This window comes from Myodes glareolus, chromosome 7 (assembly GCF_982192425.1).
Source record: "Myodes glareolus chromosome 7, mMyoGla1.1, whole genome shotgun sequence".
NCBI classification, from domain to species: domain Eukaryota; kingdom Metazoa; phylum Chordata; class Mammalia; order Rodentia; family Cricetidae; genus Myodes; species Myodes glareolus.
The window spans coordinates 6,280,974-6,293,343 of NC_142032.1; the positions used below are offsets into that span (position 1 = coordinate 6,280,974).

General features: G+C 40.4%; 1 protein-coding gene across 10 annotated transcripts in view; it reads right to left on the reverse strand.

The window, feature by feature from the left end:
- Positions 1 to 12,370, reverse strand: part of Vti1a (vesicle transport through interaction with t-SNAREs 1A) — a 313,453-nt gene that overhangs the window by 222,054 nt on the left and 79,029 nt on the right. For all 10 annotated transcript variants that reach the window (XM_048423304.3, XM_048423309.3, XM_048423302.3 and 7 more), the window contains one exon: positions 10,143 to 10,227. In XM_048423304.3, the coding sequence (XP_048279261.1) occupies positions 10,143 to 10,227 (85 nt within the window). The remainder of the gene's footprint in view (positions 1 to 10,142; positions 10,228 to 12,370) is intronic.

Sequence of the window (12,370 nt, forward strand, 5' to 3'; positions counted from 1 at the left end):
GCAGCCACCTCAGAAAAATCTGTTCCACACATAAACACAGCTGAAAAGAAAACTTCTGGGGTACTAGAGCTGGACACAGAGAGAGAGTAAACCTGATGAAAAAGAAAACCTAAAGAAACTTTTATATGAGAATTGCACAACAAGGTCATAAGCTCAACAACCCTTAGTGTTCTGTCCCTGTCAGATGACAGTGACTGTCGCTGTCACCATCTGCACTGGTTTTCCTCAGGTCACAGACACACGGAATAAGGATGGTTTCATGTGTATCTTAAAACCAACTGGAAAAGTGAGAGACATTATGAGATAGGGTGCCTTTAAAAATGAGTACAGTGCTTTTGAATGGATCACAAATGGATGCTATGAATTTGCCTGGACCACCTAAGGAGAAGATTTTCCAAACGGGGTTCAAATGACATCCGTTTTCTACCATTACGGAGCTCTCCAATATCTCAGAGAATCTTTGCAAAATAAATTTAAGTACAGCTTAGCAATACTCTTTCAGGCACTGCTCCAAACGACAGCTCCTCTGTCCTTCCCTGAGCGAGCCCCAGCTTGTACATGGGAGACTAACAGTTGGTAATTATAAAGTTCCTGATTAATATAAATTTTAAAATAACTTTTTTGGTTGTTTGGTTTTACAACTGGGTAGACTTTTAAAAATTTTTAATATAGCAACGAGCAATATGCTTCTCAGCATTAAGGAATAAAACAACCAATTTCAGCAGCAATGTTCTTAGGGTTCTGAAAACACTCTGTCCTCCATGGTAACAAACCGAGGACCTTTCTCAACAGACAACTTTCTGCATCAAAGGTTTCTTTTCCTGTCTATAGATAATGTTTTTCCCTAAAACATGCATAGTTGGCTAAAACAAATGGCTAATAGTAACCTAGCTGTAGAATCCTGTTCTCTGTTCTCACCTACAGAACAGCGTTTATTATTAATGTGCTATTTCTGCAATAATTTGGACATGACAGAGGGCTTTCTGCTTCACAACCTGCACTTAAATCAAGTGACCTAGGCCAGTACTTGGAAGCAGACGTAACACCTTCTACTCAGACAAGCCAGGACTGGATGCTGGACACGTCCTGTGCCCTATCAGTCTCAAAGAAAGTTTGACAAATAAGAAATACAGCATTTGCCTTTCACATCTTACATTCTTACCAACACTAGAGAATCAGAGATCACCCCTTTCCCAACTGACAGCAGTGTTGAGGCAGGACCACAGGTGATGTACCTCTGGCTCTAAATTCCAAGGTTTTATCAAGTGCCTTATCAGTATGATGGGGCAGGGCAGGGTCCACATTCTGAACTTTCTGCAGGAGGCTTTGCTATTAACTAACTTAAAATAGCCTATTAAAATGGTTTCATGAATTGTTTTCTATCATTATGCTTTATTTTACCAATTAACCTGCTCTGTAGATAGTAAGTGGGTATATTGGATGACTTACTAAACATTTCTTTACGTTTACTTGTTTGGAAGAGTACATGCCACAGCAAGCATTTTGAGGACAAAAGATAACTGGTGAGTGCCAGTTCTTACCCTCTACCATGTGGGTTCTGGGATGTAACTCAGATCCCCAAGTGGTGAGATGCACTCTTATCCACTGAAAGAGTTCATTGGCCTACATGTGAAGATTTATGTGTTTGTGTGTGAAAACACTACCTTGTAAATATACATATCAGTAAACAACTCAAAAATACTCCTGTTGGGGAATATTATTTTAAGATGTGTTGCTTTGGTTTATGCTGCATTTGTTTAACTCTGTGAAGCTGTGATTCTCTGTCTGACTAAAACACCTGACGGTCCCAATAAGGGGATAAACAGCCAGTAGCAAGGTAGGAGCAAAGATAGGCGGGGCTGGCAGGCAGAGAGGATAAACAGAAGGAGAAATGAAAAAGAACAAGGAGAGGAGGACATCAGGGGCAGCCACCCAGACAGTCACGGAGTAAGAAGGAAAGAAATGTATACAGAAATAGAGAAAGATAAAAGCCCAGAGGCAAAAGGTAGTCAGGATAATTTAAGAAAAGCTGGCAAGAAACAAGCCAAGCTAAGACAGGGCATTCATAACTGAGAATATTCCTCCATATGGGATTTATTTGGAAGATGGGAGGTGGGCCCCTCAAAAAGCCAAAATAATAAAACATCACACAATATATTTTTAAGGGGGAGAATGAGATGGAAAAAAAAGAAAAGAATGAGAATATGTGGAAGAGGTAGGAGAAAATTTTAGTAAATATGGAGGAAAATATTTAAATGGCAAAGAAAGTGGCTTTAAGTATGGTAAACATTTTGTCTCAATCAGTGCTTCTTAAATTGGCTAAAATTGCTGATGGGTTTGCAGTGGGTCGATCAGAGCAGTCATAATGGAGCAAGTTCAAACCCAAGACGGCAGATGGGTTGCAGTGAACCCTTTCACCACAAAAGTCGTGGGGAGCAACTGTCAGCCCCTTAGCTACAGCTTCCAGATGCTACACAGCAAATGTTGGCTTGTCACTGCTGCAAGATGCCCACAATAATCAGCTTGTAAGGAGATAAGGTTAATCCTGGCACACGGCTTCATCCATGCACCTGTGGCCAGGAAGGGTATCGTGGCAGGGGTGTGGGGCAGGAGAGACAGGGATTACGGTCTCAAATCCACCCCACAAGACCCACCCCCAGGAACCCAACTTCCCTTAATTTGATTCTACGCCTAAAGAAGTAGTTCTCAGCCAGGCTGTGGTGGCAAAAGTATTTAATCCTGGCACTCAGGAGGCAGAAGCAGGTGGATACCTGTGAGTTCAAGGCTAGCCTGGTCTACAGAGCAAGTTCCAGGACAGCCAGAGCTGTTACACAGAGAAACCTGTCTTGGGAAAAAAAAAAGAAGTTCTCAAGCTTCCTAATGCTATGACCCCTTAATACAGTTCCTCATGTTGTGGTGACAGCAACTGTAAAATTATTTTCGTTGCTACTTCATGACTGTAATTTTGCTACTGCTATGAATTCTAAGGTAAATCTGTGGTTTCCAATAGTCCTAGGCAACCCCTTGAAAGGACCATTTGACCTGCAAAGGGGTGGTGACCCACAGGTTGAGAACCAATGCCCTAAAGGTTACAGTCCTTCCCAGTAGCATTATACCTGGTGGTCAGGACATTAACAGGTGGCATTTCAGGGACATGTAAAAGCCAAGATATTAAAATAAAATAAAATAAAATAAAATAGGCTAAGGTATAAGTGAATTTTAAACTTTAAATGAATTTGCTCAAATTCCTTAGACACATGTTCTGAACATGAAACATGCTTTGTTTGATAAAAAAAAATATATGTGGACACCACTACACTGCTTCTGTGAGCTTTCTTTAAAGTAAGATATGTAAAAAAACTTACCTTAAAAACCCATACAATATATAAACTAGCTCACCTCATTCTCACTAAGATGCTATAAGCACTGTCTCCAGAAGGAACATAACCCAGATGTTGACACATATAGCCAAGCCTATCAAGATAAATGAACTCAAGTTTGGAAGATATAAGAGGTGCTGTGAATATGTTTTATTACCACTGGTTAGTAAAGAACCTGCTTCGGCCTATGACAGGGCAGAATAGAGCTAGGCAGGAAATCCAAACTGAACAAGAGAGAAAAAGAAGGCAGAGTGGACAGAGATGCCAGCAGCCACTGGAAATGATGTGAGGGAAAAAGCCCCAGGCCTCACAGTAAAATATAGAATAATAGAAATGAGTTAATTTAAATTATAGGAGCTAGTTAATAATAATTTTTAGCCATCAGCCAAACTTTTATGATTAATTTAAGCCTCAGAGTGTTTATTCAGGAACTGGTGGCGAGGAGAGAAACCTCCAACTACATATAAGAATAAAAATAATCTAATCATTCACACCACATAAATCAGGCCAATAGAAGCAGATTTTGGAGGATACCTGATGTTTAAAGTCAGATAAGTCCAATAAAAGGACCAAAATGGCTGGACAGTGGTGACACACGCCTTTAATCCCAGCAGACAGGTGGATCTCTCTGAGCTCAAGGCCAGTCTGCTATACAGAGCTAGTTCTACAACAGTTAGGGCTGTTACACAGAGAAACCCAGCCATGAAAAAAAGAAAAGAAAAGAAAAGAAAAGAAAAGAAAAGAAAAGAAAAGAAAAGAAAAGAAAAGAAAAGAAAGAAGGTACCAAGACCTGAAAACCGAAACAATGGCCACAGTCCCTTCCCCTTTTTTGATGTTTGTTTGTTTTGCTTTTTCAAGACAGGATTTCCCTTTGTTGCTCTGGCCGTCCTGGTACTCACTGTGTAGACTAGATTGGCCTCAAACTCACAGAGATCTGCTTGTCTCGGCCTCCCGAGTACTGAGATTAAGACATGTGCCACCACCACCACCCAGCTGGTTTTTCTTTTTCTTTTCTTTCTTTTTCTTGGTTTTTTTTTAAATTTGTTTGTTTGTATTTTTTGAGACAGGATTTGCCTGTAGCTTTGGAACCTGTCCTGGAACTCTCTCCGTAGACCAGGCTGACGTTGAACTCACAGAGATTCACCTGTCTTTGTCCCCCAAGTGCTGGGATTGAAGGCGTGAGTCGCCACTGCCCAGCTGATTTTCCCTTTTTCTACGGAGGTGAAGATCACAGAACTTCAGGGTGCCAAGGAAAGCCTCAGTCAGAAGTATGACAAATCTGCTGGGTCAATTCTATAACAAAACTTGGGTAGAAAAGTATTTTCTTTTATGTAACCAAGTTTCCAGTGTGCAGCACTGAATGGTCAATCATTTCATTTTCTTATTGAATTAGCATATAAGAAATTCTGAAGTGTGCTTTAACGGAAATTAAGTGGTGCTGAGCACAGGGAAGCGTGTCTGACGGAGGCAGTGAGGTAGAAGGAAGACTTGGGGTGACTAGAATTATGGAGCAATCTGACAGATGCCACAAAATAAACAGCTTCTAAACAAGAACATTATCCTATTCTGCACCACCAAGGTCAGATCACCACAAGCTGGGACATCTATCACCCCTATAGCGTGCATGTGTTCACTCTACAATCCCTGTTCTGCACAGGAGAGGCACCTCCCTGCCGACAGCCCTCCACAGATGTCACCTTCTACTGAGAGTAGAGTCCAGACACCTTCCATCCCTATCCCCTCCCCGTCTGCACCTCAGCCTCTACTGGGCCATGGGCTGTGTCTCTGCTTACCCCCAACAGCACAGTTAAGTCCCTGTGATCACTGTCCCTTGCTCCTCCAGCCATCTGCCCCAGACTGTCTTACCCACGGCATCATATGCGATTTAACAGTCAGCATACAGACAAGGCTGCCTTTCTGGAAGGCACGCTCTGCTCGCGACACCAACGGTCTTCATCAGAGAGTCTGCACTCTTGGTCACTTAGCTTGTGCCAGTTAGCCTTCATAGCTTACCTCATCTGACTACTATTCCACTTATTTATTCATTTTTAAGATGTTTTGTTTTACTTGACCTCCCCCTTATTTATAAACTATCTAAGAATGAGTACCTTTCACTACTGTATCTTTAATATGTGGCACACAATTTCAATTGATATTATTAAAATAAGTTATAATAAGAGAAAATTGACAGATGTGAGAACAACGATGTATTTTGACTACAGCAAATCACTTTGGAAAATCTAAGCATATGAAACCATCCATACCTGACTGTGGGAAAAAATGACCTGGTCACTGTGCCCAGCTTCACAGCTGTGGAAAACGAGCCACCTCTCTGTAACTTCTTTTCTCTTCTACAAAAAGGAGTGAGTGGGGACAAAGAAACAGTGGCTATAGAATAACGGGGTGTCACAAGGCCCATGTGACATGTTTATCAGGCATTGTGTCCCTCCCATATGCTTTGACCCTCGCCCACAGAAGGCAAAGGCTGGCAGACGTACATCCTTGTCAAGAGGCCAGTAGCTACCCCTTCTCAGCTGCCATCAAGTGACAAGACGAGAGCGAAGGAGAGGCCAATACACCAGTAGGCAGTCTCGGCCACTACAGAGAGTGTCAACACACGGGATCTGGGAATCCAAGGGGGGATGAAAGCAAAGTCAGCAAATAGATTTCATTATAATCTCAGAAATAAGCCATTGAACACCCAAAACTTACAGCTTCAGGATGCTCTGAAGGTGGCCTGTGCCCATGCAGAAATCAGGATGGAACAGTCACCGGTCCTTAAAGGACCTGTTTACATAGGCCTGTATCTCTGTCACTGATCCCACGGCTTCTGACAGCTTCGTGCTGACTGTGGTCAGGGGGGAGGAGAATTACAACTCCAGAGGAAAGGGCAGATGACCCAGCATTGAAGTACTGAGCACGAAGAAATGGACATCACCACAGCTGGAAATCACACCTGTTAGTAACTGGAGACAGGGAAAGCCATTTTTCACCTAAAAGGTTCTGGCTGAGAACTCAGAAGTCACACCAAACTGGATCAACCCAATGCTTCGTGCAACCAGAACCTTATCTAGTCCATGAGGACAACTTCCAGAGAAGTTTATGAACATGTCTGCTAATTGTCTTCCTTGATGCCAGACCAGCAAGCCCCATGGATCCACCTCTCTCCATCACTCCAATACTCGGATTAAAAGTATGTGCCACCTTGCCCGTTTTTGTTTTATTTTCAAACACAGATTGAAGGTTTTGAATTTAGGTCCTTTTCAAGGCAACCACTTTATCCAGGGAAGCAGAATGATGGGTATTAAAGTCAATGCTTATGGGGTGTAAACAATCCTTAAAATAATCACATACTATGGATACACACTCTCTGCTTGGGGACTGCTTAGAAGACACAATATCTGCCCATTTCAGGAGATAACTTTAAAATGTCAACAGTGATAAAAGAATTTCCAAAGATGAATTTTGTAATTTGTTAGGAAGCCACCAGTGATTAAGGTAACACACACCCTAATCTAGCCCATTCCATCCTAGGTGTTATTCTCTTGAGGATCCTATCAAGTTCATGAACAGAAAAGTTACAAATTTCTTTTAAAACTTTTGCCAATTATCTTGAAAGTTAACGATTTTTTTAACTGATAGCCATCTATTAATGATAAATTTTATAGCGTTCTCTTGTTTCTATGCACTTAAATAAAGAGGATCTTATTTTATCTCTTAACATCTTATGTAATAGGAAAATATGCAGGGAAACGTCAAACACATAAAATAAAAACAATGAAAAATATTTCAGAACGCCCCAAAGAGGGTTGCCACATTTAGCATTTTTCAAGTAAAGAAATACATCAAAACTTCTACCTCCTAGACTACATCATTACACTGTCCTTATTTGCTCAACTTCATAATGCAGAACTATAATTTTAGACAAAATGTCATTCTTAAATTTAGCTTCTTAAATAAAATATGATTATGGCAAGCCATTATATTCTACTTATGATCTCATTTTTTTTTTAAACCCTCTGAGTATGGCGCCAGCTCCAGGCTGCAGCAGTTCTTGGAAAGCACGCCCTCCTAGGTGCGACTTTAACAGTCAAACAGTTTGACGTTTTCCCTGCATGTATGTCTGTGCACTGAATGCATGCTGGTGTCTCTGAAAGCCAGGAGAGGGCACTGAATTTCCTGGAACCAGAGCTGCAGATGGCTGTAGGCTACCACGCGGGTGCTAGGAAAGGAATCCAGATCCTCTGGAAGCGCCTTGTCCATGTCTTCTTGCATCTCATCACTTTGGAACCGAGTGTTAAGTTTTAGGGAGGGAACTAGCTCAGTGGTGGAGTATCTGCCTGCCATTCGTGACAGCTTGAGTTGGTAAGACTGTTTGTGTAGTATGCACAATGCTTTGGTTTCAATCTCAAGTACCGTATAAACCAGGTTTGGTGAGATGCACCTAGAACCCCAACTCTTGAGAAGTGGAGGCAGGAAGGCCTGTAAGTTCAAGGCTATTTTTAGCTGTACAGTGAGTTTTAGGCCAGTCTAAGCTATATGAGACCTTTTTTATTAAAAAAAATAAACTGTTCTATTCCTTCTCAAGTGCTGCTCTTCTATTGCCTATAGAAGTGCTGCTCACTATTGCCTAAGTGAAATGATGACTACTAAGAACTTACATACGGTCAAGGCACAGAGCTATTGGCATTACCACAGTGAGGCTGGCAGGGACTCAGGAAACATGCAAGTAGTACCTATCGCAGTGCACTGTAAAGACTGGAAGTTACTTCTCCTTCCCACTGCACTTTCAAACTTATTCAAGTAAACAAACTAGGGAGTTGATGCTTGTCCAAGCACAGGCTGGGGTGCATCTGTCCCAATTTTTATTTATATTTCTCCCCCCAGACTTAATCCTATAGAATTCCCCAAGTTTCCAAGCTTTATGTGAGCTATACACATGTAATTTTATAGCCTACTATTGTATTCTCAACACTATACTTCTTGTACATCAAAAGAAGTAACTATCAACTCCCATACTGTCTTACAATCATAATCAATGCATGGCCTTCTATGGGCCACCCTCTTTGATGACCTTTAAGTTTTGGGAAAGAGCCACATGGACAGTAATGTGAGAGGCTGAAAAATCCACAGAGGGCCCAGTCATCCAAGACCCTGAGATCATTGATACTGCAAGACAATCTGCATGCTTAAGCCCAAGAGAAATCCACAGAGCTCATCAATGAATGCTTGGCAAGGAAGACCCTTCTCTAATGAATGTAAAGTCCAATAGAGACAGTGCCACAGTTTCCAAGAATGGCACACCCTCTTCTATTCCTCTAACATATACAAATTTTCACAAACAAAAATGTTTTCCATAATTCTGTATCACCAAATGGCCACACTTAATCTATGCATTTATATATGTATTTAATAGCACAACAAATACTCTAAAGTAATACATGTTACTAAGTGAAAAATTTTCAGATGTGCAATTTACTTTTATTGAAGAATGAACAGGTTTGGGGAAATGAGATAATTCATTCAGAGTCATAGAAACAGGAGTAAGATTGGAACGTGGCCCCTTCCACTCTTCATATTCCTCCCAAGAGTCTGCTCTGAGGGTGAACCTCAAACCAAGGGAGCCATCAGGGCAGAGAGTCACCTGACAGTAACCCGAGGAAAGCAGTAACCCACATTGTTAAAAGTTGGGAGTTGAATGGTTTTCTTCTGCTTCCTCATCATTAATAAACGTACAGTCTCCTTATTTGCTTCTTTAGAATGCAGCACATAAACCAATCGAGGATAGCCACCACAAAGCCAGGGTAAGCACACTGGCTATTCATAAAAGAGATACTTAGAACACTTTCTTTATACCTACTCTTCAAAAAATTGGTATTTTGGTAACACTAAATTAATTTTTTCAGGAAAATTCTGTTAATCACACATTTTTGTTGTTTATAGGTTGTGCAAGAACAGTTCAAACTGTAAAAAATACATTATTTATAATTTATAGATTAGAAAACAAAAAGTGTGGCTAAAATATTAAGAAACTAGTAAGTACCAAGGTATTGATAATGCTTGCTGTTTAAAAAACACTCACTACATGAAATATTCGCACAGAAAAGACCTATTTTGAAAATAGCCTTAGAAAAATTAGGACGGTTTTCTTTGAAATATGACTACTGCCAAGTCAAACCAAAATTTGAACAGTATAAATCAATGGTAATAAGATCATTGTGAATATTAGCTTTGTTGTTCTTTAGATATTTTTCACACCTTGTTAGAGGTCCTGTTTGTGGCTTTTATAAAACAGAGTCATTGAAGAAAGCCACTTCCCACACAGAGTAAAACAAGCAAGCAGGTATCATTAGTCTTTGTTCCTAGTTCCTATCATTTAGACTGATTAAAACGTTAATTTTTACATGTGTGACTAAAACCCAAGTTGCAAACAGGCAAGGCTTCGCAGTGCGCGCGCCATCATTGCGGGTGGGTAAACTGACAACGTGTAACTGCACATTAAGACAAATGTAGAATTTAGACAAAGTATCCCGTCTGCTTTCAGATGTAGACTTTCAAACCTCAGGAAGGTTTTCGGTAGATGTCATGCCTTTTAACTTGAAAAAAGATAAGCGCAAATAAGCTCCCAATTGTCTCCCCAATATGTAAACCACATCTCGGGCTGCTGTCTCTGCTGCTCCTTTGAAGTCTCGCTGAAATGTCATGTGTTGTGAAGACCGCTGTGCATAAGCAAGACAATTTGCTCACTTTCAGAATTCTTACCGGTCTCCACTGCTATCTGGTATCCAGCCTCTAGTCTCCGCGATGACCTTTCCAGCCTCTCCGTGTTATCCAGCAGATGTGCCCTCTGAAAGAAAGGGGGAGTCAGACGGATGGCTACAAGGTTCTTTTTTGCCTTTTTAAAAAATAATGCCTTTGTATGTCCTAACATGGGGTGGGGGGGTGTCCACAATCCATTATAGTTAAATTTTAGCAGACACTTCAGAGGATCGACAACAATGGAGAGATTTCTAACCAACATGCATGGACCATCCACTTATTTGTTTTTGTTTTTAAAGGAGCGCCTGTTGTGAGTGGACACAGCAAATCTTCCTCCACACCACTGAGAAGCGCGTGAAGAGCAGGGCCAACTGGATCTTTCCTGTTTTAACACAGATGAGACACAGTGCTGATTCCTATTTGTGTTTAGTTTTATAAAATGCAGTCACTTCTAGCGCTCACTGATCCTTTGATTTCTGCAAATCATAATTTTTTAAACAAGAACTTTTTTATTTTTAAGAGAATGGAAATGTAGAAGATGGCACACAGAACAAGGAAGCTACTGGGACAGAATGCTAACCAGCACCTCCAGCTCAAAGGGAACACACGGGATCTGTGTGTTATCCCCAAACACAAGACACTAAGTTAAAGTCGACTGCTAGCACGTAGTGCTTTGGACGGTGCACTAAAACCACAATCTACTCTATGGAATAAAATTATACACAACTTTTTCATATTACATCTTATGAGCAAATTAGAGAACTCCAATATTCTAAACTTTCCTTTCTACATTGAGACCTTATGTTTTTGATCCCACAGTAGATATGTTCATGGTACCAAAACAGATTCACAGGCTAGACATGTCTATGAATGAATTGGTATATGCATGTAGTATACATGTACATATGTTTAGATACCTAGAAATGTATGATTATGCGTGCCTGCATATTTGGTTGTAGGCAGTTTTTATATATATATATGTACACACACATATACATGTATGTATGTATATATGTATTTGTATAAATTAGTTTCTCTTGCCCTATAATCAATTTTGGTGTCTGGTCAAAGAAAAAGAAAAACATGCAACCATACTATACAACTTTGTGTTGCTGACAGATGTCACTTAAAATTGAAGCAATGCTTTCTGATAATAATAAAAAAGGAGGTGCCACATGCATTATCTGAGTGGCTGTCGAGTGAAATGATCTACCTTGCTCTAATGAGCCCCCATGGATCTTGGAGATGCAAGCTTTATTGACATGCACACTTAAGCTAATACACCTAGACCAGTGCCTGCAAGCTCTAGCAGCCAGGGATGCTGACAGAATCTCTCGCTTCCATCTTCAAAGAAAGGAAGTGATTAGTATGTTATCATTACCATTCAAAACGTGATTTCCTTATTCCCTCCCGGCATAGGTGACACATCTGAGATGCGGCCAGACGTTAGAGGCAGCTAAAGCCACATCAAAGCTTTCCTTGAAATTTTTTTGGGGGGAAGGGTTGGGGGAAAGAATCATTAAAACAATGCTTTTAGAACAGACAGACAGGACCTGATGTGAAGGTCAGGAAGCGGCAAGAGCAGTCTATAATAATTAATAGAGTTGTCTGATACACAGTGCAGAAATTAAGAGAAATGCTGCCCCTCCTTTTGGAAAATAAACGAAATAAATAAAATGGAGGAAGGGAGAAAAGAGCTCCTTATATCACAAAAAGCAAAACTGTTGAAGGCTGCAACCGAGAAGAGGAAGAGCACAGGGGCTCTCTGTGCTTGGCACGACTATTTCTAAATAAAACTTTCTATTACTAAACGTGCCAAAAATGTGTCTTTAATTCTGATTCTCCTTATACACAGGTTCTGGCAGCAAAAACTGCTTTTCCCTACTGCATACTGTTTTCTACCCAAACAAAGGACTTCAAACTGGTGATCCTCTAAAAAAAAAAAAAAAAAAAAAAAAAAAAAAATCAATCTGATCTGAGAAGCAAGAGTAACTTTGAATTTTAGTCCAGAGGAAGACAATTTGGGGCTTATTTTCATATTGTACTAAATCCAAAATGCAAAGAAGACATTTAGCTTAATAGAGATAAAAAAAAAAAACATAGACCATACTGGAGTTGGCTCTTCCTCAATGCTTATATATGATGAATGAACAAAAGCTAAACATGTGTGGAATAAAGTGTTTAAACGTGGGACAATTCGGGAGGCTCCAGAGCTACATGGAAAGCAGAAC